The sequence below is a fragment of the Mus musculus genome, chromosome 4 (genome assembly GCF_000001635.26).
Source record: "Mus musculus strain C57BL/6J chromosome 4, GRCm38.p6 C57BL/6J".
Lineage (NCBI taxonomy): Eukaryota > Metazoa > Chordata > Mammalia > Rodentia > Muridae > Mus > Mus musculus.
This window is the reverse complement of record NC_000070.6, coordinates 154,343,134-154,370,235: the sequence shown is the minus strand read 5'-3', so window position 1 is coordinate 154,370,235 and position 27,102 is coordinate 154,343,134. Positions and strand designations below refer to the sequence as shown.

At 51.0% G+C, this 27,102-nt stretch overlaps 1 protein-coding gene across 11 annotated transcripts in view; it reads left to right on the top strand.

Annotated features, from left to right (window-relative positions):
- Prdm16 (PR domain containing 16) overlaps nucleotides 1-27,102 on the top strand; it is a 321,239-nt gene that overhangs the window by 267,125 nt on the left and 27,012 nt on the right. For 6 of the 11 annotated variants that reach the window (XM_006539174.4, XM_006539173.4, XM_006539171.4 and 3 more), the window contains exons 4-8: nucleotides 2,921-3,058; nucleotides 14,887-14,989; nucleotides 22,102-22,312; nucleotides 24,094-24,241; nucleotides 24,761-24,914. In XM_006539174.4, coding sequence (XP_006539237.1) covers nucleotides 2,921-3,058; nucleotides 14,887-14,989; nucleotides 22,102-22,312; nucleotides 24,094-24,241; nucleotides 24,761-24,914 — 754 coding nt within the window. Of the gene's footprint in view, nucleotides 1-2,920; nucleotides 3,059-10,283; nucleotides 10,672-11,275; nucleotides 11,309-14,886; nucleotides 14,990-22,101; nucleotides 22,313-24,093; nucleotides 24,242-24,760; nucleotides 24,915-27,102 lie in introns of those variants that run through there. The other 5 variants (XM_006539175.4, XM_006539172.4, NM_001291026.1 and 2 more) reach the window with 3 other exon arrangements.

Sequence of the window (27,102 nt, the reverse complement as noted above, 5' to 3'; positions counted from 1 at the left end):
ATGTGCATACCCACATACCCACATAGCTATATATGTATACCCATAAGCATGTGCATGCATGTACATACCTTGCATGCACACATACATAACCATATGGCTAGGTGGATCTCAACAGGCTCCCAGACATTTTACCACAGTTGTTACTAGCTAATTAGTCAAGATTGTCCTTGGGGGAAATTGGCCTCAACTCTAAGAAATCAACAGCCAAATGCCAGAAAAGTCCTTGATACAGAGAGCACTGTGTAGAGACCTGGTCATTCACGGCACCACTAACTAGCTCCCCGAGGCTCTGCGTTATAAAAATAAAAACAGAGACAGAAAGATGAGAAAGAGGGAGGCACACAGAATGAGGACAGGGAGACAGACAAGACCTAGGATTCTGCACCATCAGCTCAGAGGTCTATGTAGCAGGGGTCCACAGGAAGTCCCTGACCCTCAGACAGGGAGAGAGGGGTCCATTGATCTCTCAGCAGCGAAGCCCGTCTCAGTCCCTGTCTCGGGAAGGGGCTGAGGTGCTCTACTAGGAGGAAGTCCCACTAACCTGTAGGCTGCCCTCCCCAACAGTTTCCAGCACGTCAGCGGCTGGGAAGAGCCTCTGAGATCCTGAGTGCCTGAAGACACTCCCTATTGGGTTTGGTGACCTGAGCCCACTTCTTGGAGAATGGGAGGCCTGCCCGCCTTAGTATCAGCCCTCATGCCCTCAATGTGTAGCTTCTCTGCCTTCACCCCCACCAGGCTGTGGGGTCACTGGGTAGTGTTTGGATTGGGCTGCCTTTGGATTGAAGTACAGCAGTCGGCGGGCAATGGCCTCCAAGGATATGCAAGAAGCAGGAAAGGCTCCATCTAATCCCTGAGTTGCAGGTCCTTGAGTAAACTCCAGATGGACTGACTCTCATGTCCTGGCTAGGGTGGGACAGCCTCTGCTGAGCTCAGACCCCTGGGGAGATCTCCCCAGGGCACAGAGGAAGCCACACCTGTATCCTAACGCCTCGAGAGTTGAAGGTCAGGCCTCTGAGAAAGCAGCCTGACATCCACCCACCTACCCCCCACCCCCCACCCCCGTTGCCTGCTCCCTAAGCTCAGAGAATAGAGTTGGATTCCATGCTTTGCTAGCAGTGTGTGAATCCTAGTGTTTGAGTTCTGAAAGTCGGGGTCGCAAGGTGGGCGGCTGAGCTGTGCACAGCGTGAAGCTCTGTTTGCTCCACCATCTACACCTGGGCATCTCTTCACCCCCTACCTTCTTCAGGCACAAAATATAGTTGCTTCATGGCCTCATCCACAGCCAGCCTGGAGTGGTGAAGCCCTTGAGCTGATTGTCAGCTAAGAGGGAATATGGGGGCAAGTGGGTGAAGGACTCAGCCACTTAACCCATGTCTCTGTTTAACAGAGTCAAGCTTACAAAAGCATCCAGGGAATCTGCTTGTCACCCAAGGGAACACACAGGGTCCTGGGAGCAGACATTAAGAGTGTCACAAGGGGCCTGGGACAAGCCATGAGTGAGCTGCATGGTTTCCTGCTCCATATTCTAAGTTGCTTCTACCTCGTACCTTCAGACGTTCATTGCCACCCTTCGTCAGGAACCCAGGGGCTCACTGATAGGTGTCCAATGGGAGACAGAGCAAGCTAAGGGGGAGAAAGACTGAAGACCCACTTCCTATCAAGTGCTCAGGGTCAGACTTTGCTGCAAAGTCCTTGGGGAAGAGGGAACAGGCACAAAGCACTTGGTTTCATTGCTTTGTGCTGACACTAACTTTTCAAAAGGATTCTTCCAGTGTCTGCCCCGGGTGTACAAGGATCTTGAAAAGTACATGCTGAGTGTGAAGTGTTGATGTGAACAGAGCCCCTCCTGCCACTTTTGGTGGGTCCATCAGACTCCATCACTCCTGCCTGCTTGGATGGATGCTGAGTGTGAAACATCTATCTGAATGGAGGCCCTCTGCCACCTCTGATGAGTCCATCAGACTCGATCACTCCTGCCTGCTTGCACGCTATCCTACCCACCTTGACATACCTACTCCCCTGGTCACCCTTCCCACCTAGAAACGCCTTCCCCAGGACATCCCTGCCCCAGGAGACCCCGACCACCAACCTCCTTTCAGCCACCCCTGCCTTTTGCATGCCTGGTTAGCCACCCCAGTTGCTGCTGACTTCAAATTCTTTAGATTAGAGCTTACCATAGGCACTGAGCAAAGCAGGCAAGAGCTGGAAAGGTCTATTGCACCTAAAGCTGCCAGCCCGTGGTCCAGGTCTTCTTACAAGCAACCTCGGGGTGGGGGTGGGGAGACAGAGATCAGCAAACCAGTCTCTGCAGCTAAGTTCAGAAGATAGCATCAACAACAAAGAGAATGAGCAGAACACGGTGAGGAAGCTGAGCATCTGTGTGCTGGCCAGGGCCAAACTGAGACTTTCCAGTTGAAAGGAAACAATGTTTTCTGGCATTCAGGTGGTGTGATGTCCGACAGGAGCAGGTACACTCAGGCAAAAGTGTTGTGCACGCACAGGCTCACACACCAGGACTTGGGTGCAGCCACACACCCTCATAACACCTTTAGCTTCAGACATGCTCTTTCTAGGTCAACACCCCACTGTCTTTGGGGGGGGGGGTCATGTCAGACACAAGAAGGCTCTGCTTTCTCACACCTGGACAGCCTACTGGAAGGTTTTACTGTGCTAGAGACTCGTCATTGCCTAACCTGACTGAAAGCTATTCTCTACGAACTAGAAAGGCCACCTGCTTCTCTCCTCCAATCTCCTGGAGGTTCCTAGGACCAGGTGGCCTGGGTGGACAGAGTCTCTCCTTGCCTAGAACTGGGTGAGGTCTTAGACAACCTGCCATCCTGCCTGACCCCCGAGGCCAGTACAGCGTGATATAACACACACAGGACAGGCACCTCTGACCTCAGGTGTGTTTCTTCCCCAGCAGATCTCTGAAGACTTGGGTAGCGAGAAGTTCTGCGTGGATGCCAATCAGGCGGGGTCTGGCAGCTGGCTCAAGTACATCCGTGTAGCGTGTTCCTGTGATGACCAAAACCTCGCCATGTGTCAGATCAACGAACAGGTAGGTCTAGGCTGCTCACTGGGCTTCTGTCCCTGTGAACTGTCCTTGGATACAGCACCAGGGTGGTCGGGTGTTAAGATGAGGATCAGCAAAGCCTCTAATAAGGTCATGGGTCACCTGCTAAGCTCTGTCCTGCCACAAGGGGTAGCCATTTGACACCTGCCCAGGATGGGCTACCTGGAAAACTTAGCTGCCCCAGAACACTTCACAAGAACAAAGACTACAAATCAAGGGACAGGAGAATGTGTCTGAGGCTGATGGCGATGGAGAACTGAAGGCTTGGTTTTAAAGACCAGCAGGAGTACACAGGCCCTCAAGTCACAGGACCCACATTCCCTACCAATGCCAGGAGATATGGGAAGAGCAGTGGATGGGGAAAAATGGGAAACAGTTTTGCCTAAACAGCCCTGGTCAAACAAGGTTTCCAAAAGGGTCGGCGCTGGCCAGTCTACCGCCACACAGGTGCCTTCTACGCCAGGCTAAAGGAAAATATCCAAAGCCCACAAGTCATAATCGTGGCCTGACCTACTGCCAAGAAAGCGGTCTGCGTTGGCATGGCCTCCCTTCTCTCTAGGAGTAAACTGAGCTGAGCTATCCTGACTTCAATCCCCCCATGGGCCCAGGAACCTCCAGTTCTGAGCTCAGTATCTCAGAGCAGAAACTCTCGTAAGTTCACTGTCTCCTCCAGCTTCATGGCTTGTCAGTGCGCTCGTTCGCAAGGCCTGAGTCCAGACCTGGAAGCCCATCAGGAGAGAAGACTTCAGTTTCTTTCCACTCCACCAGCGCTGTAATCGGCACCGTGTGGTCCTTTCTGTAGCCTCAAGTTTGACACTGCAGACTCTTGGTACTCCAGCAAAGTTGCCTCCTGTTCTCAGAGCACGGGTGGTTTCCTCTGGCTCCCAGCTCCCAGCTGTCTGGACAGAGCAGTTTATTCTGCCTGTGTCTTAGGGCTACATGGGAGATTTTGTTGAGAGAGAGAGAGAGAGAGAGAGAGAGAGAGAGAGAGAGAGAGAGAGAGAGAAAGGCTCCATTTACTCTTAAAAAACAATTCCTGAAGACCACGTAACAAAGGCCCCATTCTTGTGTGGCCTCTGCGAGCTGTCTAAAGTAGTTTGAGGCTCTTGACTCTAGAGAAATATTTTGCATTTAAAAAGACAACAAGGAAGCTGTGGGGAGACCCCTGACCCTGCACACTGCCGGATGGAGCTCCTCGAGAAATTAGTCGACTTAGCTCTTGGGCTCAGTTTGGACCCAGCAGTGGAACTACTGGACACCAGGCACCTGCTGGTTCCAGACAACCAGGACCAGCGTCTCTGTTACCAAGACTTCCAAGACCTTAACCAAAACCATAACACTGAGAGCAGAGAAAAAGGACTTCGTGACGACTGAAGAAATAAATAACCGTGATTAAAATGGAACAGAGAAGGAAAAATAAAGACAGAGCAACACAACACTGGATTCAAGGCACACAGAGCTTGGTCATGCTCCGTCTGAAGCTCAGGTCTGCAGAGCACCCTAGCCTGGGAAGCACTGGAGGAGGGGTGCAGCTGGGTGCAGGAGTGCCGGTAGAGCGGAGAGGGTACGGGTTTTGTTACTTAGGAAACAGATGCTAGAACTCAGCTACCCTAAGCAGTGAGGCTTTACTGTATCTTTGTGGGGCAAACTTTTTAGGAAGCACAGAAAAGGATCCTCTCAAAGGAACACTGGTCTTCAGAAACCTTTATAAAAGCCACTTCAAGGAAGTTTACTTTAAACTACCTTGTGGGTGAGAGAAGAGATTGCCTGGCAGGAAATTCTCCTTTCATTTCAGACCATGGGCAAGAAAATGGTCCTCCAGGATAAGGTGATTTACAGCCTTTCACTCAAAGCTACTGCATCCCCAGCCTTGCCCTGCCCTGTGCCTGTGCTCTTTGGCCTTTTCCCTGTGCCCTGTGCCCGCACACCAGGCTAGCATCAAGTCAGACTTGCCTGGATCCTCACCTGCTGGTTGTCTCTCTCCCATGTGACCTTGCAGGATGAATTCTCCCTGGTTTAAGCCCATACCAGGACAAATAATAGCCTCACATTCAGAAAGAACTGGAGAGTTAAGCACACACACACACACACACACACACACACACACACACAGACAGACACACCTGTTCCTCTATTCCTCCCTCTCCTTTCCACTCTCCTTCTCTTTCCTCCCAGATGGCCACAGCCCCCACATAAGCACTTCTTTTCCTGGCCATCCAGTGGAGACAGTTGTTCCCACAGAGTAGCGCTTTGGTCCTCTCTGTGGCTGAATAAAATTTCCTAGAGATCCAGGACTGAAAAGGATGCCTGCGGACAAGCTTCTCTTTGAGAAGGGAACACTAAAAAATGTCAGTAGTGGTTCTCAGATTATGTTCCCCCTCCCAAGAGTGTCCCAAAGACTTCTAGGCAGTTAAGGATGCCAGATACAGACATATACATGCACATGCATGTGTGTTCACATGGGGACATGTACATACCTAAACATACAACCACATGTATGAACACATGTACTGTGAGCATATACACACATCACATGTACTGTGAGCACACACACACACATGCACACACACACACAGCACTCCCAGGACAGCACAGACCCTGAAGGGAAGGAACCCATGACCCAACACCTGCATTACAGCAATGGTGTTGTACTATCCAGGACATTCAGTGAGGAAAATGCATCAAATTAGAAACGAATAGGCCTTGTTTCAAGATTCAAGATGCATGACTTCAGTATCTCCCATATCCAAAAGAGACACAAGGACAGAAGAAGCTACCAGCATCTTAAGAGAAAATTGTGGGAGTTACAATTATCAGAAGAGATGAGCTGTCACATGCAGAGGGGAGGTGGCTCTAAACTGAAGACACAGGTCAGTATGGAGAACAGGAACTCAGCATCCCTAAACCTTGTGCTCATAATGGTCAGGACTTGGGCTTGAGTTAACTCAGAAGCCTGGATTTCTGGTGTCCTGTGTCCTGTGTGCTTGGGAGAGACGACATGTCAACTGTACATAAGAAACTGAGAAAAGTGGTCTCTTGAACCATCACGGGGCCACACCTGTCCCTGTGCAGCACGGGGCTGTGACCCAGATAGGCTCTGGAAGCTGTAGCCGCCCACCTTTCTCCTGATGCTGAGAGTCCTCTCAACCCGGCCCTGTGCCCTCCTCGCTCCAGCCTTGCCTGACACATCCAGACCTGCCTCTGGCTAGAGGACAAAGGTTATCTTATGTGATCATCTGCAGCCCTTCGGATCTGGAGACATGGGCAGGAGAAGAGAACCGGAGGCTCCAAGGGACTCAGTTCCCATCTAGCTTTCGTGAAACTTCCCTCCAGTGTGTAGCCTCCTGGTGCCTTGGCTGTGGGTGGATGTGAAGCCAATGGCCCTTCTCTCCAGTGGGGCTAACCAGTGCCATGTGCCTATCCTTCTCAGATCCCATGCCTAGTGACAACACAGGAAAGTGCTCATTGCCCTGCACCCAAGTTACCACCTGGGCTGTGAGATTCCCTTCCTGGTGCTCTGTGGTTCTAAGAGTCCTCTTTCTGGGGGGGAGGTGACCTCATGCTCATGAGAAGGGATTGGTCTCGCCTCATGTCTACCTAGGAATCTTATGGTTCTGAAAAAGGGAGGCAGGCAGCTGAGGAAATCCATGCTAGGCCATGAATATTCCTCCGGGTACACACAGAGAGGTCACGGTGGCCTTTGGTCAGCAGTACACCTGGCCCCTAAAGATCATGCATTCGAAAAACAAAGGTGTGGGGCCGGTCCATCTGGTCAGAACAACATGGCCACTGAAGAAGTCCGGGAGGAGGGCTATGCCCTGGTGTTTGGGGGTGGGGGCAGCGAAGTTACAGCCTTAGAGCACTCCCAGATGCCAAGCGGTTGGGAGCAACCATTTCTGGGTACTTCTGCTGTCCCTTCTGAGGACAAACAGGCACTCAAAGGCATCCCAGTTCACTCTGGACACCTCAGGTGGAGCCCCCACCAAGCCCTTCCGACAAGTCTCTCTTTGGAAAATTCAAAACATCCAGGTCACCCCTGGGTGGTTTTTTTTTTTTTTTTTCCTCCTGCAATTATGAGCAAATGGGTTGGTTTGAAGCATTGAGGAGACACAAGCCGGGTCTGTTACTGAGTTTGTTTTAATGTTAAGCAAGTAAAAGAAAGCTTGGAGATGCTGTGCCCACAGGAAGAGGCAGGGGCAAGCAGAGCTCTACTCACAGAGGGGCTATTTTCTCTTTTCTGTACACTGCCTCAGAACGGGGGGGATGTGGGTAGAGAAAAGAGCATTTACTGATCAGCAGGCTGAGGTTGGAGGACGGAGTGAGGGCGTCCTTTCCAGCAGCTCTGGGAGAGGCCATGAGGCTGCTCCGGCTTCTTACCTCTCTTTTCATCTATAAGAACAGCCTAAACCTGTGCTGTCTGCATAACACCCTGGTAGTCCAAGGCAGGGTGAGCAGCCAGGATGCCATGCCTAGCCTGGGGCTGGAAGGCGGAGCCCACCATAGCAATAGAGCTCAAAGAGCAGGTCTGCCCACAGCAGAGGAGCAGCCCCTCTTGAACAAGGTGTTTGAGCAGAAGGCCTGGCAAGGAGCTGTGCATTCGGGCATCCATAGAGCCGGCCCTGAATCTTAACAAAAACCTTGTGCTGCTAAGCCCAGTCAAGCCTAGTGGCCGACGGCTGGTCTCTTGCTTTCTTTTCCCTCTCCATCCACAGAACCTGCTTTACCTCCAGGGTACGTGATCCATCCGCTAGGGCTGGTATTTCAAGCAGGGTCATCAGACTCCGAGCCCCTGACCTTCCTGGCTCCTTTTCCTTTCTCCCTACATTGTTTTAAATTAAAAATCATAAATTTTTTGCTTTAGTCCTTTGGAAGGGTAAGCTCCAAATAGGAAAACACTCTTTTCTCTTTGAAAACAAGTAAAGTGTGATTAGGGAATTTGTTGAGCCTTTCTTAACCATCGAACAAAACACTTAAACTACCTAATGCAGGACAGCAGGGTCTCAGCAGGAAAAACACTGGTCACCCAACTTGATGACCTGAGTTCAATACCTGCAACCCAGTGGTGAAAGGAAATAACAAACTTCTCCAAGTTGTGCTCAGACCTACACACACAGACACACACACACACTCACAGAAACAATACAGACACATACTCTCACAACACTTCTCACACACACGTTCATACTCACACACACTGTCTCTCACACACACACACACACTCTCACACCACACACACACTCTCTCTCTCTCTCTCTTACACACACACACAAACACACAGGAACATACACACCACACACACTCTCACAACACTTCTCACACACTCTTATGCACACCACACATACACGCTGACACACATCACACCATGTACTTTCACACACACCACACACACTCACACACACACTCTCTCACACACACACATACTCACACCCACCACACACATACACTCACACCCATGCACACATGATGCAATTTAGATTTTTTTTTAAAGCCTTAAAAAATTAATGTCAAAATTTGTTTTGATTCAGGAAAAACATCAGGGCCTCTGTGGTCCAGGAGGATCCTCTATTTTGAAAAGCAGTTAAGTGTGAACTCAGCCTTCTACTGTGGTGGTGTCATAATGCAGCTGTGTGTCATAGTGGATCTTCCATTAACTAAATGCAGTGCCTGTTGGAGGCCATCTCATGGTGCTGATTACTTAGTTATGGGCTAATACTTGGTGTTTTTATAACCCTCATTCAAACTTTGCAACCAAGGAAGAGATAAATGTGTTAAGGTTTTTTAAGTTTGTTCGGGTTTTTTTTTTTTTTTTTTTTTTGAGTGACAAACTTATTGTAACAAGATTATAAAGGCTTGGGCACAGAGGAAGCTGCCCCAGCCAGGCGTGTGGAGCGAGGACCATATAAATACAGGGCTACCGATGAATTTTATCTTGGCCAAAGAAAGGAACTACCTGCATGTCTACCAGTTTTAAAACCCAGGCTTTGTTCATTTCCTTCCTACGTCACCTGCTGGGGATTTCGTTGGTTAAAATGGTAGGATGCTAAGATGAAGCAGGCCTGGGAGGGAACTCTGGGGCTTTGGTCTTAATCACTTAGTGTTTTTTGTATGGGCCCAGGGCTCTTGGGAGCTGAGAGCTGACAGTCATTGTGGACTGTAATGAGTGTTCATTTGCATGAAAATCTCCTGGGCTTGGGCCTGATCTCCAAACAGGTGTCTATCTTTGGGTGAGACAGTCACAGGCTCTTTGTTTGTTTGTTTGTTTGTTTGTTTGTTTTTTGAGACAGGGTTTCTCTGTATAGCCCTGGCTGTCCTGGAACTCACTTTGTAGACCAGGTTGGCCTCCAACTCAGAAATCCGCCTGCCTCTGCCTCCTGAGTGCTGGGATTAAAGGCGTGCACCACCACACCCGGCTGTCACATGCTCTCTTTACCTGCGTGGAACCAGGTCTTTGTGTCTAGAATGTGGCCGAGGAATTTGGGCTGAGTGAAGTATAGTCACAAGTGAGGGTGTTGGCCCAACCTCTGCTGCCCCTGCTGGATGAGGGAAGCTGCGGGGGGGGGGGGGGGGGGGGGGGGGGAGAACCTGAGACTCCACTTCAGGCCCTGCCTGCCTCTGTGTGTCCCTATTGCAGAGAGTCACAGACAGAAGTTTGTCAACTCAGCTGTCGGGGAGAAGGTCCCTACCCTCAGGTTCTTAGAAAAGGAGAAGCCACCAGACCTTGGGTGACAGGTCCCCAGGACTCGTGTGTACCTAAAACTTGGGGTGCTGTGTTTTAGAAAGAAGGCAGATTGCTTCTTCTCTGCGGCCCTGCACCCCAGGATGCTTGGGGAGGGGGTGGCTAGAGGGTATCAGACTCCTAGCTGCTACTGCTTCTCCTGTTGTATGTGAGACTCCTGAAACGCTAACGGCCAAGCGGCCAGAGCATTCAAGATGGAAACTATGTAATAAACCAAGTATAAGAACCTTAAGGGTTAAGCACAGAAGGGGCCTAAGCATACAGTGGACAGCAGTGTGTAAGCATAGGATACCCCACCCCGTCCCCCTCAACCTGGCACCCCCGCCAACACCCCCAGTTCCCACCGAAGTTGGCCTTTGTTAAGGGAAGTCACCCAGCCCCACAGACCAGGAACCGGCTTTCTCAGAATTCCTGGCTGATAAGGCCTTTGTGCCACTTGAAACAGGTCATAAAAGCATGGGCTGGCTTCTGTGTGCACCTCCTGTGGTTGCCTAAGGCAGGGCGGAGACTCCAGGAAAGGCTGCGAAGATTCCTGTTCTCTTTCTTAGCCTCCCAGGTGGAGGCTAGAGGAGATACCTCAACCCCACCCTGGCCTCTGCAATTAGTGCTAATAGAGACTAATTAATTACTGATTAGGGGGCTCAAAGTCCTACAGCCACAGCTACTGAGCTTAGTGCCTTGTGTCCCCAACATGCCCCTGGCAGGGGCCCCGGTGGCCATCCTGTGAGGGTGAGGAAGGGACGGTTGTAGCCCTACTGTGGCTCTTGTTGCCGTGTGCATGCCGGTGGGAGGGTCCCAGGAGGCTCCTGTCTTCAGAACTGGAGTGGAGGCCCATGGAGCCCCGGTGAGCCCAGGAGCAAAGGTGTGGAAGGGTATGGATTCCCGTCCTCTGAGGGGATCAGAGAAGGGACTCTGGGAAGTCTGGAGCCAAAGTGGGGGTCAGGAGGCCTCATGTCCCCAGAAACAGGGGCTTGGGGTGGGTCCCAGGAGGACTGGCTACCTTCCGAGGAATCAGGAAGGAAAGCGGTGGCCGTGTAGCTCCCAGATTCAGAACTGGGTGGCAGAGCTCCAGGTTCCTGCAGCCCAGAGAGAAAGGAGTGGGGTGTATGTGGAGAGGAGCCTTGGAGGTCAGTCAGCCTAACCAGGGGTGATGTGAGAGGCAGGCAGCCTGGGAGGGGTGTGGGGGGAAGGGAAGGGAACTCTCCCCTCTGCCTTTCACCTCTCGGATTAGGCACCCAGAAGCCTGGTGAGAACACACTCGGCTGCCATGGCTGCCATGGCTTTGTGCATTCTGGGTAATCACAGATTACAGGTGGGAGGAAGGCCGGTTGGTGGCAAGTTCTGACTCTAACCAGGACCTCCAGGGACCACGCCTTCATTCTCTTCTCTTTCAGCCCTGTCCCCAACACCAAGTCACCCAGCACGCTGGGGCTGAGCCATAGGCATGACGCCTGTGTTTGCCGACCGCTTCAGTATGCACTCTGCTGTCAGAGGGAAATGTGAGCAAGCTTGTTAACGGTCGATGCACACCCTCCAGCTCAGGGGGCTCCCGTGTGGCCACAGCAACTCACTCTGGGGCAGCTGTGGGTGTATCCTTTTCTGAAGCAAAGCCGGCTCACGTCTGACCTTCAAAAGGATAAGCTACTCAGCCGCCCGCCGTGTGGTGACGTAAAACTGAGATCTTAGAAACCACTGGTTTTATTCAAGAACTCTGTTTGATCCCATTTCTGGCCTCCATTTTAAGATCTCTTTGTAGTACCAACCTCCCTGAGAATAACTCCCAAGCTACTACCGTGCACTGCTGTGTGAAGGAATGCCAACCACACTGATAAGATTCCTGTGTCTACCTGCAGGCTCCCGACTGTGCACTTCCGCTATCTGGTGTTCTGGGAGGGACAGCCAAAGGGCACTGGGAACCCAGTGCAGTTCCTCTGTGGCCTTTAGTGACACCCAGGAGTCACTCTGGAGCTATAGCCCTAAGAAGGGCTGTCTTCCTGGGAAGGAAGCAGCTGCCCCAGGCAGGGCAAACCTCTGCCAGGACCAGTAAGAGCCAGCAGAAGTGTTGTTTACTGTTTGTGGCCTGGAGAGTCACCTCCCCTCTTGTCCCTTGCTTAAGCTGGTTTGTCTTCTCTTAAAATGCTCTTTCTTCTGCCCTTCCTCCTGTCTCAAACCCTCCAGCAATGCTGGAGGCTAGCCTGGGCCGGCTGGGCCTCTGCTAGGCCTCCCCAGAGCAGCAGGTGTCTCTGGGGTATCTCTCTCACATCAACAGCCCTAACATCAGAACAGAGTCCCATAGTGGGCAGTGAATTACTGTGACAGAGGAGGAGAGATTCCACACGTCTGACACTTCCAGATAAAAGAGGTGCTTTCCTGAGCCAGCTGTGTTCCTGGGAGGAGGCCCAGGACCCACACAAGGGCTTTGGGCCTCTGGTGTCTTTGAGGCAGAGTGAAGTGGAAATGTAAGAGTTCTTTGGAAAGTCAGTTGTGTTGCATGGTGTTTTGCTGGGGCAAACACGTGAAGGAACATTTACCTGAAGTGGACACAGGTGAAAGGCTAAAGCAGACTGGTGAAGGAACGTTGTTTTGCTGAAGTGGACACAGGTGAAAGAATGGTATGCTAAAGAAAGCACGTGAAAGGACACATGATGAAGGATTCTTCGCTAGCAACATGCATGTATTGGTCCACCTTACATTGAGTAGTTGAGCTGCATTTGTTGAGATTCCACAGAGAGAAAATGCACCAAAAATCTTCTGGTGGTGTGCCGCAGTTTCTTGCCACTTCCACAGACTCGAGCTGATTGGCAGAGGGATGTCAGCTGAGATAGACACACGTGCTGAGGCAAAGCACGTGAAGGACACGTGATGTTTGGAGGGTATAAATAGGACTCCATGGACAGTGGTGGAGGCTGAGCTTGGCTCGCTTATAGAGCCAGCTGGGCAATGCTTGTGGGCCTCGAGTCTTCATTGGTCTTCGGTTTGCTGAGAGGGGCATAGCTGAGAACTTCTGGCGTTTGTGTTAGCCTTGGTCTCTCTTGCTGACTCCAGCCTGGCTTTCTTTGCTAAGTTGTGCCGCTGCTGCTGATTCGTGTTTGCTATCCCGACTCTACTGAACTGGACTGTTGGTAGATCCGTTAAGTGTTTGGAAGTGGATCGAGCTGTTGCTGCTGACTCCTGTGAACTGAACTGCTGATTTCCTGATAAGATTTGTTCTGAAGAACCTTTCTAAACAGGTCCACTTCCCCTGTATCCTTTCTTTCTCACTACCTCTGGTGGGAGATGGGCTAGAAGGGAGGTTAAAGCATTTAAGAACCATCATTAAAAATAGGGCTTAAAAATTTCAAGTTACAGGAGAGTCTGAGCAAAGTCAAGAAAGACACCTCCGCCAATCACCCAGACCTGTGGTGCTCTGGTGACGTATCCTCCCCAAATGAACAATCTTCATCTCGGCCACCAAAGCAGGCATGGCTCAGCCCTGGGGAGACATGACAGCAAGATGCTCTCTGTGCTTCTATGTTTCAGACCACGATGCTGAACTGAGTACATCAAATGTCTCCGCTCCAGGCATAGAACCTAGACACACACACATAGGTCCATGCACCTGCACACACAGCACATATACACATACCACAGACATACACACACACAGAGACACACGCACAAATATACTACACATACATACATACACACCACACACACATACACATGCACACACATACCACACATATACACAGACACACATGCATGCACATATACCACACACACACACACATGCACACACATACCACACATACACACAAAGACACACAGACACACATGCATTTACATACACCACACATACACACACCAAAGTCTCCAAACCCCTGCCATTGGGGGATGCAGATCATGACAGACATTCATTCCATCCCACTCCTGGTCTTTCTGACTCATGGCTGCCACTCTGGTGTAAAAGTCACAGCCTGGCATCCTCACCCACAGAGCCTGTGCCCAGCTGTAAAGTACCCTTACAAGCAATGGCCACTCTGAGTCCCACCCTGCCCCCAACCCATCCCCCTATAGCCAGGTGTCTCCTGCTCACGTTGACAAAGGAGATTTGAAAACAGACCAAAGCGCTCTCACTGGGAAGTCACTCCAAACTGGGGTGTTTCCTGGGAACCCCTGGTCGGGATCTTGACTCAAGTACATACACATATACACACCTTTCCTTTCCATCAGAGCAGAATACAAACTCAAATGGACTCAGTTTCTTTCCCTTCCTCAAACGTGCCTGCGTAAACCACCTTCTCTGTAGTTAGCCACTAGAGCAGGCCAGTGTGATGGCTGAGCAGACTCCACCAAGCCTGAGGACCTGAATTAAATCCTTAAGATACATACGGTGGGAGGAAGGAACTGACTCGCAAAAGTGGTCCTGTGAGCTCCACTCTTTACCCGCCCCCAATATACACAAAAATAAATATAATAAAATTTGTTTTAATTTTAAAATAAACAGTTTGGGGGCTGAGGAGATAGGCCAGCAGTGAAGAGTACTTGCTGTTATAGATCAGTTGTTCTCAACCTCCCTAACCCCTGAATCTTTAGTATACTTCCTTATGTCGTGGTGACCCCCAACCATAAAGTCACTTTCGCTGCTACTTTCATTGTTTCATAACTGTAATTTCGCTACTGTTATGAATTACAATGTAACTATCTGATATGCAGGCTATCTGATAGTGACTCCTATGAAAAGGTTGTTCAACCCCCAAAGGGTCAGGACCCCCAGGTTGAGTTCCTCTGTTCTAAAGGATATGAGCACCCACCTGGCAGCTTTGAAATTCAGTTCCAGGGGATCCAGCACCCTCTTCTGGCCTTCTTGGGCACTGCATACATGTGGTATATATACATGCGGGTAAAAAAAAAATACACATAAAATAAAAATAATTCTTTTAAAAAATTAAAACATAAGTCAAGTGGCCACCTCAGGCCAGCCCTCTCTATGGGTAGCAGTGCAGCGGTGGGGCAGAGGCTCCATGGGCGCCTCTATGATGACACCATGCAACATGAGAGTGTTCACCGCTGTCTTTAATCTCTCTCTCTCTCCTAGATTTACTATAAAGTCATTAAGGACATCGAGCCTGGAGAGGAACTGTTGGTGCATGTGAAAGAAGGTGCCTACTCCTTGGGTGTCATGGCCCCCAGCTTGGATGGTAAGACCCTACTGAGCTGTGGCTCACACCACCACCACCACCACCACCTAGACGAGCACACATGCTATCCCACTCCTGCATGCCACCTGCTAGGACCGGGTATTCATGGCTGATGCCCTGGCTGAGTTTCTACAGACCACAGGTGTATTACTCAAGCATCCGTTGCTGTGATAAAAGCCCATGACCAAAAGCAACTTGGGAAGAAGAGCTGGATTGTCTTATATTTCCCAAGTCACAGTCCATTGAGGGAAGCTGAGGCACGGAATAAAGGAACAGCACCATGGAGGGGTGCTGCTTGCTGGCTTGCTCAACCTGCTCTCTTATACAGCCCAGACCACCTGCTCCGGGGTAGCACCACCCACTGTGGGCTGGGCCCTCCCTCATCAATCATTAATTAGGAAAATACCGCCACAGGCTTGCCTGGGGGCCAGTCTGATGGAGGCATTCTCTCAGTTGAGATCCCCTCTTCCCAGATGACTTGGCCTTGTATGAGTTAAACAAAAGCCAACCAGCACACCAGGCTATCAGACCCTCGAGGACCCCTGAGACTAGGGATTTCTCCTTTTCCCTGAGGCCTCAGAGCACATCCTGAATTTAAGAGGGGCTTGAGGCAAGCTCAAGGGGGATATAGGCAAATTGGCCATTATGCCGAATTATATCTATAGAGAGTTAGTGACCCACAAAAGGAATTTCTTGTGTGTATGTGTATATGTCTGTTTATGTACACATATGCATGTGTGTGTGCACACATGTGGGGTTTCCATGTGTGCTTAAGCATATAGACGCATATAGTTGATGCTGAGCATCTCCTCTGATCACTTTCTGCTTTATTTATTGAGGTTCTCTTTGGAACCTGGAGCTCACCCGTCTGGCTTGTCTGCCTGGCCAGCTTGACCTGGGGAACACTCTCTCAGCCTCCTGGGACCTGGAGTTACAGGAGGCTGGCTTTTACCTGGGTGCTGGGGATCCGAACTCTGGCCCTCATGCTTGTAAGGCAGGCAAGCCTTTTATCCACGGAAACTTCCCCCAGCCCCTGGGTGATGCTTCAAGTGTATTACAGACTCTCTGTAGTAAAAGGACCCCAACCTAGTTTGGTACTTGGGAGAGAATCTTGTTCATGTAAGACGGGAATCAGCCAGGCTCTTTATAGGAGCCCATCAGTAGTTACAAGTCCTAGAGAGATACAGAGGGGATGTTTGGTCAGAACAAGTATGGGTTCAGCTCCAACAGGCTCTCCTGCCTGACCGTCTCTATCTGAGCATCTCTGAGGCGAGGGTAGAGAGGAAGCCAGTTTTACACACTCTGAGCATTCTGACAGGTGGATTTATACTCTATGTGGACTGCTTGGGGCCCTGACACAACTGTTTTCAAGAAGGCCATGTCGGCAGTGAAGTGTGGGTCTGTTGGTATTGCTCGCCAAGGGACTCCAGGGTTCATGTCTAATTTCTTGTGGAGCTTGGGTCAGGGAGCTGTGTTCTTGGGTGTACAGGAGAAGTACACGTGTGTGGGCATGCATCTAAAGGTCAGAGATCAACCATGGCTATTGTCCATCTGGTGCTGTCTCTCTTGTTTTGAAGATAAAGTCTCTTGCTAGCCTGGAGCTTACAACAATTAGGTAGGGCTAGATGGCCAGCAAGCCCCAGGGATCCTCCTGTTCCAGCCTACCAGCTCTAGAATTGGTAGAGATCATTTCATTCTAGAGATCAGACTCGGGGCCGGGGGGATGCAGCGAGCACATTGCTGAGTTCTCTTCCTGACTTGTGTGTCGGCGGCTTCCTCCTCCTCCTCCTCCTCCTCCTCCTCCTCTTCCTCCTTCTTCTACTTCTTCTACTTCTTCTACTTCTTCTTCTTTGGATGGGCTGCCAGTCTGACAGTGAACAGGAAAACATTGGCCCCTAGATGTTTCTAGAATCTAGAATAAATCCCATTGCCATCTCTGGGAGGCAGTGCCTTGGATCCCTGAGGAGACTCAAGGATTCCTCGGTGAAGACCAGGGAGCTGGATGCTCCCTGGAAAACTCTGTGACCACACCTGTGGACTCAGCCTCAGTTTATCTGTTGACCCTGGAAGCCTGCCAGTGGCCTGAGTGCCTCTTTTCGGTGATGTGATGGTGGTAGCTTTGTTTTCTGCAGCAATACATACCTCTAAGTTGTCAGACCAGAAATTGGGGCAGGAGGACCATTTTACCAGCCAGATCCTCTCTGACTCTAATTTCATTTTAATTGGGTGAATGAGAAAACAAAAAAACAAATTGCCAAGACTTGTACAGCAAGAGGGAGGTTTCCATTTCCCTAAGGTGGTCCTTGAGAGGACCTGTGAATCTTAGCCAACACCGGAGACCCACAGAGGATAAATATTTTGAACCCAGAGGAGAATCCTGAGCCGTCGTTGTGTTTGTATGTTGAAATTCCTTTCTTCCAAAAGGTTCTTTTTAGAGCTTTGATTCTTGTCCCCCTACACACTCACACCCTACCCCCTGATATTAAATAACCCACTCTACATTTTTCCTAATAACTGATCAAACATTTGGGAGTTAATTACTTTCCACACATAATAGTCTGACATCAAATATTTGACTTCCCTAACCTCTGCTGTCAAGATCACTTCTTCACCACCCCAACAGCTACTACCCGCCCCCCCCCCAAGCACACACCCTAGTTAAATTCAGAACCTCACAGAAAGGAAATGCAAACTCGTCCCTCACTAAGATAATTATCATAAAAAAATCTTTTATCCCAGCCCCGGCTAAATGCAGCCAGCCCCTTATCGCCGCAGGAATTTGGAGTAGACTCTTGAGCGCTTTTGAGCTGCGGTTGTAGATTAGGATGCGGGTGCCGTGTAATTGTGAGCTCCTCGGTCTTCAAGCCATTAGGCAGGGATTTATTTTTCTGTTGCGTTCCTGTTCAGCCGGGAAAGTTGCTGATGGAACCCGAGCTTGGTGCAGGTTGACAGACAGGTGCTGGGATGGGGTAATTTGATGGAAGGTTAATCTACCCAGCCCAAGACCCCCACCACATTTAGAGTTTCTTCCCCAGTGGTTCTCTTTTGTGCTTTTGTGGGGGATCTGGAGGTCTGGGTCAGGGGTGGGGAACAACACTGTTCCCCCAGAGTTGGAGACCTGTACAGAGATGCAGCTCAGCATCCTCACAGGTGGCCAAAAGGACGACGGCACAGCCCACTCCCTTGTCACGAGACCCTATTATGTTTTGATTATTGGACGGAGGGGGAATATTTCTCTTTTTTTCTCTTTTTCTGAGAAGTACTTGCTCTTTGGAGGAAAGCAGCCGTTTGCATTCAAACCCTTTCTTCATTTAGAAAGCCTCCTGAGGATCCACTTCCCCTCTCCAGAATGGGGCCATTGTGTCGTGGGTACAGAAAAGACGCAGGCTGTGACGGGCTGTAAGAGACGTAACATCACTAACTATAAACTGCCTGTCAGTGGTTCCTTACATGGAATTTTCTGTGCTGGGAAAATGTCTTGTAGAGTGTGCCCCAGGTGTGTCCCCAAGGCCACCCTCCCTGCCTAGAAAAATCTCAGGGGCTCTCCCACCGCACTCACCTGGGAAGACTAGGCCCAGGCATGTCCTCTTCTCAGCTCTGTCCTTCTACAGACACACGCTGAAGTCCAGAAGACATAAGGCCAGAGGAGAAGGGTAGCATAGCCGCCGAGGTCATTGCCACCCTCCAGGGTGACCTTTAAATTATCCCAGTAAGAACCAACCTGAATTTTCTTACTGAATCCCTACATTTAAATATATGTCTAAGCACAGGCCTGATACAGTGGCACATGACTTTAATCCCAATGCCTGGTGCTGAGCCAGATGGATCTCTGTGAGTTCAAGACCAGCCTGGTCCACATAGAGAATTCTAGGCCAAGCAGGGCTACATGGTAAGACGCTGCCTAAAGACAACTTTTTAAATTTAATTTAAAAATAAAATAGTTTTTAAGGCCAAATTCCCAGTCAGAACCATAAGCCTTGGCCAGCGAGAGAGATGGCTAGTGATGTCAGGTTCCTCGTTAACTACAGAGACTCTCTGAGTCTAGAAAGACTGACAGACACAAGCATGTCTCATTCCTGACTCCGGGATCCTCACGTCCATTCCCTTTTGGTTCTCAGGAGCAGCTCTGTAGAGCCACACGGATTCTGTGATAGCATATACCTGGGGTGCCCAGACATGGGGTCCTTTCTTGTGCGGTTTTTACTCTGAAGACCAGGGGTGGCGTGAACACCTTCGAATTCTCATAGGATCTGACTGTTGCCCTCATAGCCCTCTGTGGGAAGTCAGAGCCCTGGTACCCTGCATCTCACTCCCAAATAGTGAAAAAGGCCAACTACAGCTGTGCACAAGTGATTCCGTGGGATTTCTCTTCACCCACGTTTGCTCCCGAGTAACAACAGGGCGTTTCCGTGCCTGCTCTAGCCCGTTTTAGCTATTGAATGAATGACACAGAGACCTAATAAGTTCATTAACAAGCTGCAGGCACTGTGCTGGGCAGATATTTGGCTATCTAACCACCTATGGCTGCGGACTTCCCAGCCACATGGTCTGGTCCTTCACCTGCAACCCTGGTGCACTCTGCTCCCTGTGTGTCCTCATGGCGACTCCCCTGACGATCTGCGTGTCTATCCTCCAGGTCCTTCTCTTCTTCTCTCTCTTCTTTCTTGCCTCTCTCTTCTTGCTTGGGACCCCCCCCCCCAACACTCTGGAATCAGAAGGCCTGCTCTATTCTCCTCTGCCTGACTGACTATAGGTTGAATCGGCTCTTTACTAACTAGTCAGAAATGATGGAAATGATTTTTATACATCTCTGAGACAGGAGAGGCTCCAGGTAATCGTGACAACAGCAACATCCAGACTGCAACAGTGCACAGAGCCATCCCCCAACACAGCTAACCACCTCCGGTGGAGGGTCCACCTTGGGTGGAGGGTCTTGGCATATTGCCTGCCCTGAGAGAGCCCAGCAAGCCTCCTCATGGGCATTATTACGGTTCACAGTTTTCACACCGTGCTGCTCTGAGAAGAGCTCCTTTGAACTGTATTTGATTCCTCTGTAGACATGGAAAGTGGTTACTGTGTGTGTGAGTCACCTGTGCCTGCCTCCTCCCCACCCCAAACAGTGAGTTGTGTTGTCCCACTCTGACACCTAAGAAGGAGTTCAGGGCCTTCCCTAGAGATGTTAGGGGTGGAGATCTCCAAGCCAAGGCAAGAATACAATCCTTGTTTTCCCAGCTCAGCAGAGAAGGGCACAGCACAGCACAGTACAGCACAGCACAGCACAGCACAGCACAGCACAGCACAGCACAGCACAGCACAGCACAGCACAGTACAGCACAGCAGGATTTTATGTAGGAAGGAATTCCACTTACCCAAAGGACCCATAGCACTTCCTTCCATAGTTTCATTTCCCCCACCCCCAAAAAGAGATATGGCTAAGGTAAGCCAGTGAGGCCAGGCTGTCTAGCCCCTGGCAAAAATTGGATTATCTGGGTCAGAAGTACTGTCCACCCAGTCATCCCTAAGCATACACATGTCCGTTCCCTGCCACCCAGATATGACCAGTAAGCATGGTGTCACATGGGTATCAGTGCATAGGCTCAGCTGTGCCTCTGACACCTGGCTCTGCAGGGGACCCGGTGTTAGGATTGCCGGATACAGCCCAGGACTACGACGCTTCCATGGAGGAGAGGTTCCCTCCTCAAAACTCCATGTTGTTCCGGGCACAGAGAAGCGAACCATGTCCTGCAGAGACGGAAAACATTCTGTGGTTATGGTGGGAGTCTCTCTCTGGTGAGAAGTGGGGTCGGGAGCAGCACGCCCGCCCCTGCCCTGACGTAAGTCCCTGCTCAGTGCCGGGTACCAGGCCAGTCCTTATGACCTTCCCACACAGTTGCACATGCACACAGATGCAAGCATACCTCCCACATACAAGCATTCATAAACACAGGTGCACATATTCACACACAAATGCAGATCCCTAATACATGCCCATTCACACACATGCAAACATAGACCTGCATATTCACAGATGCATACATGTACACACAAACACCTCACAAATAATCATCTGTGTCTTCAGATGTGTAGAACACATACACACGTGCACACATAGCCCACAAACAGACATATACAGAATCACACATAGGTGTTCGTGAATGCATACATGCCCAGTTTTAATGCATATATATATATATATATATATATACACACACACACACATATGCTACATGTGTGTTCAAATATAAAAACATGCTAACACATCACACATGTAGTTATATACATAAACATGTACCCACACTGACAAGTAGGCACACAGATGTACACATACTAATGTCTGAGTGCAGATGCCCAGGCACGCACTCTCGTCCACATGTGGCTTTGCAAACATGGATGCAGTTCGTGTGAGACACTCCCGCAAACACAGTAGTGTGTGAGCGTGCACATCCACATGCAACGTCAGAGTGTGCCCAAAATGCACACACTCATGCTCACATGTGCACATAAGCCCTCTTTGTGCGAGATCTGAGAGCAGGTGTTCTCTCTCCAGGCAGGGGTGAAAGCTGAAGGGCCTGCAGCCGCAGGAAGGCGGGGCAGGGCACAGAGACCCCGCCCCGGTTACAGCTCCAGGCTAATTGTTTGCTTTGGCACTGTGCTCGGGATGCTGCCTCATAAACTTAATAATAGCTGCCCCCCTTTAATTTGTTTGACCTTGACGACAATAATTTATTATATGCGATGGAGTTCTGCCTTCTTTCTTTTTTTCCTCCTAATTCATAAACAAAGCTCTTTGGCCTGACTTCCTTCTCTGCTCTGAGGCAGGGCCTCCTTGAATCCACAGTGGCCGCTAGGGAGGCAGGGAGGAGCCTGACTTTGCTCAGTGTTTCCACGATGGAGGGATGGGGTCCTCCTGCGTGGCTTCATCTGTCCTGTGATCTCTGCACCCCTGGGCAGCCAGGACAAGGGCTGGAAGGAAGCTGGTTAGGAGTAGCCCAGGGTGGATGGAAGCCCTGGGGAGGCAGGCAATGGGGATGGGCTGGGTCTCTGTGGTCCCCTGTGGATCCAGGCGTGGGTGTCTGGCTCTCTGGCCCACCTCTTTGCCCTCTGTCTTGCAGAGGACCCCACATTCCGCTGTGATGAGTGTGATGAGCTCTTCCAGTGCAGGCTGGACCTGAGGCGCCACAAGAAGTACGCGTGCAGCTCTGCAGGAGCCCAGCTCTACGAGGGCCTAGGGGAGGAACTCAAGCCCGAGGGCCTTGGCGTGGGCAGCGACGGGCAAGCGCATGAGTGCAAGGATTGCGAGCGGATGTTCCCCAACAAGTACAGGTGCCACCCGCCCCACCTCCCACACCTCCAGTTGGCAGCCCCTGTGATTCCCCAGCCCACCTCCCTGTCAGGCCTGGGCTCTAGGGCTGAGAGACTAAGGGCTCCTGTGTGCCACCTCCCTGAACTGGGAACCATGTGGGGTGCACATGGCTGGAAGCCACAGACGTTTTCTGATTCTTACCATAAAGGTCCTGGTCCGCTGGCACCACTGCCCTACACAATCAGGGCTGTGGAGACAGCCTGGAAGACAGAAAAAGCACAGATCAGTATGGGTCTGGCCATCTGGCTGGCCCCAGTGCTACTTCTGCAATAAGGCCCCAGGCTGGGAGTTGCAAGGCCACAGTAACCCACTGTGGAGGGGATATAAGCCAGCCTGGCTCTCTGGACATGCACAGACCTTCTTAGTGAACCCAGGACACAATCATGCAAGGTTTTCCTTTGTGAGGTTTGCCCACCCCCACCCCATGGCAGCTACCTGCCTGGGGTGACGTCAGAGGTAGCCGCAAAGGGAACTTCAGGATGAGTGGCAGCCAGACTCAGGCAGCTGGAGCAATCCCAACCTGCCCTTCTCTGTACTGAGGCCAGGCAGGGTTGAGGACCCAAGCACTGGGGGCCTTGGGACCTATATGACCCCTGGGACAAAAGAGCATCCTCAGCTGGGGGTAGAAGAGCTGAGAGCTCTGGCCCCAGTGCTCCGGGGAGTGGAGGAGTCTGGTAACTTCTCCAGGCTAAGTGCCCCTGCGTTGAAGAGTTTGCTCTGGACAACCTTGCAAAGTCAGAGCAAAATCCCATCAGGCCGCTAACAGGTCTGTGATTACAAGGGATTTACCACCAATCCCATCACAGACTCCCCGGGGACAGCAGACCCTCCACCCTGAACAGATGACTGTGAATAAATGCGTGGGCAGATCCCTGCCTGAGCGCTTAGCAAGAGAGCAGGGCTGAGGAGGGTCCGTGTTTTCTTTACATAAACACATAAATCACAATTAACAACAGGGAAAAGATACAATCTCTGAGAGCTAGAGGAGCAGGCGTTTCTGCTCTACGCGGATGGCTGGGCCCCGTAATTAACGGGCCGTGATATATTACTGCTTTGCTCATGAAGATTAACGGTCATCCCGGGGACAGAAGAGGTAGAGTCCCCAGGGAGGAGGGGATTAGGAGTTGCTAGTGCCGCCAAGAGGAGCGCCCCCCCACCCCCAGCAGCTGTTTTACCACTGTGACATATCTCATTTAAGACCCTCTCTAGCATTCCCCACCGTGCCTCGATTGTATGTACTCAGCCGGCAAGCTTCTCAGAGGGCTGCCTTGAACCATGGCCCTGTCTTACTGTTGCCACCCTGAAGCTCTTACTCCTAGGCCCAAGCTGAGATTTTTATTGTTATTTATTTTTTCAAGGTAGGGTCTTGATGTGTGGTACTGGATGGCCTCAAGCTCCAAACTGACCTGCCTCAGCCTCCTGGGTGTTAGAATTATAGTTGTGTACCACAGCATCAGACTCAAACTTAGCCCTAAAGTTGGGATCACCTAACAAGTGATGATTCTGCCCCTGGCTGGCTAGGGAGTGGGGTAGCCTTGAGTGAAGGTAGCTCAGGCACTGGCTTCTTCCTCTGCCCTCGTCCCAGTGACCTGACAGAGGTAGAGTTTGCACGCATTCCAATCTCCCTGCAGTGTGATGGGGCCTCCAAGGGGCCACATACAGGAGAACAAGCCATACAGGGTAGAGGACCTCCTCTTCCAGACAAACGGACCCTATAGTGATTCCCATCCCCTGTACACAGCTTGGAGCAACACATGATCGTCCACACGGAAGAGCGTGAGTACAAATGTGACCAGTGTCCCAAGGCCTTCAACTGGAAGTCCAACCTCATCCGCCACCAGATGTCTCACGACAGTGGCAAGCGCTTCGAATGTGAAAACTGTGTCAAGGTACCAGGCGCCCACCCCATGGAGCATGCGCTGCTCACCTCCCTCCACCCTGCTGTGAAATGAGATGAGGTGTGGTGGATTAGATGTCCTGAGGTCCTTAGGTTCCTCTTTGTTAGTGGAAAGGACAGGAAGTCCCTGAAACCAAACAGCCCTGCAGGAAACAGAGGCAAGACCAGTGTCTTCTCCAGGACAGTCCTGTGCCCCTACCAGTGTGCAATGACAAGGTTTGCGGGGTGAAGCCCCCAGACCAAAGACCACCCAGGATAGTGTTCTACAAAAACAATGTGTATCTTTCGGAGCCTTGGGGCCACGGTATTCTGAGGCCACTGGCAGAGTAACTGAGACCGGAGAGATCCAGCACCCTGCTAAGGCCCTCTGGTAATAACTACTACAGCAAGAGGTATCCTGGCCAGCTCAGTATAAGAGCAGCAAGAAAGAGGGGCAGGGCCCCGCCTTCATACCACTAGGCTTACGGTGGAGTTAAGGAGGGGCATTCGCTAATGGCTTGAATCTCCCCAGGTGTTCACGGACCCCAGCAACCTCCAGCGTCACATCCGCTCACAGCATGTCGGTGCCCGGGCCCATGCCTGCCCTGACTGTGGCAAGACCTTCGCCACATCCTCTGGCCTCAAACAGCACAAGCATATCCACAGCACGGTGAAGCCATTCATATGTGAGTGCCCGGCCTGGCCCCTCTGGCCCCCCCTGAGGACCCTCCTCCATCCAGATGCCTTTATGGCTGGTCCTAGTTTGGTAGAGGGAATGTGACACCACGCCGTTACTCTGTTAGCTGGCCGCCTCCTCTCCCCTTCCCACATCCCACGTTCTCCCCATACCTCTAGATTTCTTTGCAATAACTAGAGGAAGATAGTAGGCGAGGGACAGTCTAATAATGATGGAGATTTCTGCAGAAGGGGCTAGTTATTGTCCTCAGGTGTTTTCACCCAGCTCTCCCTGGTATCCCATGCTGGCCAAGCCCCAGCTGGATCTCTGAGCATGACTATCCCAGCTGACATGCTCTGAGCAGTGTTTCTCCTAGGGAACTCCCGAATGCACCCATCCACAGGTGGCATGTGCTGAACATGGTATCTCCTAGGGATCTCCTGGCATCTTTGACCCCTCCTTTGTCTGTGGTCTAGCCCATCTCTGCAACCTTGCTTTGACCATGGAGTATGCCTGAGGGATGTAGGAAACATGGGGGTGGGGGAGACTACAGTCCAGTAAAGGGGTGTCCAGTGATACGGCCTTCCAAAAAAAGATCTGTTACATGCAGAAAAGGTCCGGGTGGCCAGGCACCACCTGCTTATCAGCAAACTCTGCGTCTACCTGACGACTGAAACCTGGGTGTACAACCAGTGTCTGGACCCCCCCACATCCTCACTTCACTGAGCAGAGACGGAGAGAGCACATTTCTGATCAGGAAGCTCAGATGTGCATGTGTGAATGAGAGGGCAGCAAAGAGAGCGAGAGTCTGGGTCACAGAGCCATTCCCGTGATTACTTTCCAGAAAAGAACCTTTGAAGGCATACGTACCCGTGTGTGAGAGTGTGTGGTATGAGCTAGTGAGTTGACACTATTACCTGCCCCCAAATACACACAAGTGTGTGTTGGTGTGCACACATGTGCAAGCATGCATACATGCCTATGCTTGTGCATGCCTACACACATGTCCCAGAGGTAAAGTGAGCTCTGACCAGGGTCCCTTCCTGTTCTTGTAGGTGCACTGGGCTCTGCTCCTCAAACCTAGCATAATGCGGCAGCCAGGACTTCCTCCCCATTCCTGAAACAGCCACCTTCTTTGGATGGCTCTGAGCTGCCTGGCAGTCATTCTTAATGTCTAGCTAGGACCTACCCTTCTTGGGACCTGCCCAGGTGTCTCTGCAACCCACATACCACAGACCCCTCGTCCTCAGTTTGAGTAGTAGGTGGGAACCAAGGGTCCCTCTGTCCCAGAAGGCCCTTAAGGGGGAGGCTTGCTTTCAGTGACGGTAGCAGGAGATGTCTAGGAATATAACAGAGGTCTCAGGGGTGTTGCTTGTCTGTTCTGTCTAAGTAGCCTGAGCTTGGGATCTGCCTTGTGGTTCCCTGTGGGCAACCAGGAATGGGGGAAGGTTATTTATAGCCCACCTAAATGTGGTGCCTCTCCCAGAACAGTATCCCCAAAAGGGAAGATTTGATTAAATGAAGCGAAATTTGTCTCCTTTCAGCCAGAAAATGTCCTGCCATGATGACCAGGAGGGCAGGGCAGCTAGTATAAATAGATATTGTGATTAAAGTGTGTGATAACCTCAGAGAAAAAGACAGCCCGGCTGAAGCCACGGATGGGGGTTTGCAGAGGGCAGGAGAGCAAGAGACAGGCTAAGATCACTGTTTCTACCATGCTACAGAAAGCAAGCTGTCCTGTGTGGAGAGTCACAAAGGGTGTGTGTGTGGGGGAGTGTATTGTGTGGGGGTGTATATGTGTGTGTGTGTATGTGTGGGGGTGTACTGGGGGGGGTAGGGGAAAAATGAGGATATACAGAGTGTGTGTATGTGTGTGTGTGTGTTTGTGGGGGGCAGGGGAGAGATGAGGATAGACAGAGTGTGTGTGTGTGGGTATGTGTGTGTAAGTGTGAGTGTGTCAGTGGGAAGAGAGATGAGTAGACAGAGTGTAAGTGTATGAAAGAATGCAACATAAACACATATACCTCCTTTTCTTTTGGTGGAGAAGGAAAAAGGACAGGTAAGGGCTTTGCTGGCCTTCAGCTCCCAGGCTTCAGGAAGATGACTGTGAAGTATTCCAAGCCTCTGGGCGAGGGTGACATCTGGCTGGTGTTCCCCCGCCCTGTAAGATCACCTGGTGTCTGTCAGCCAGAGCAGAC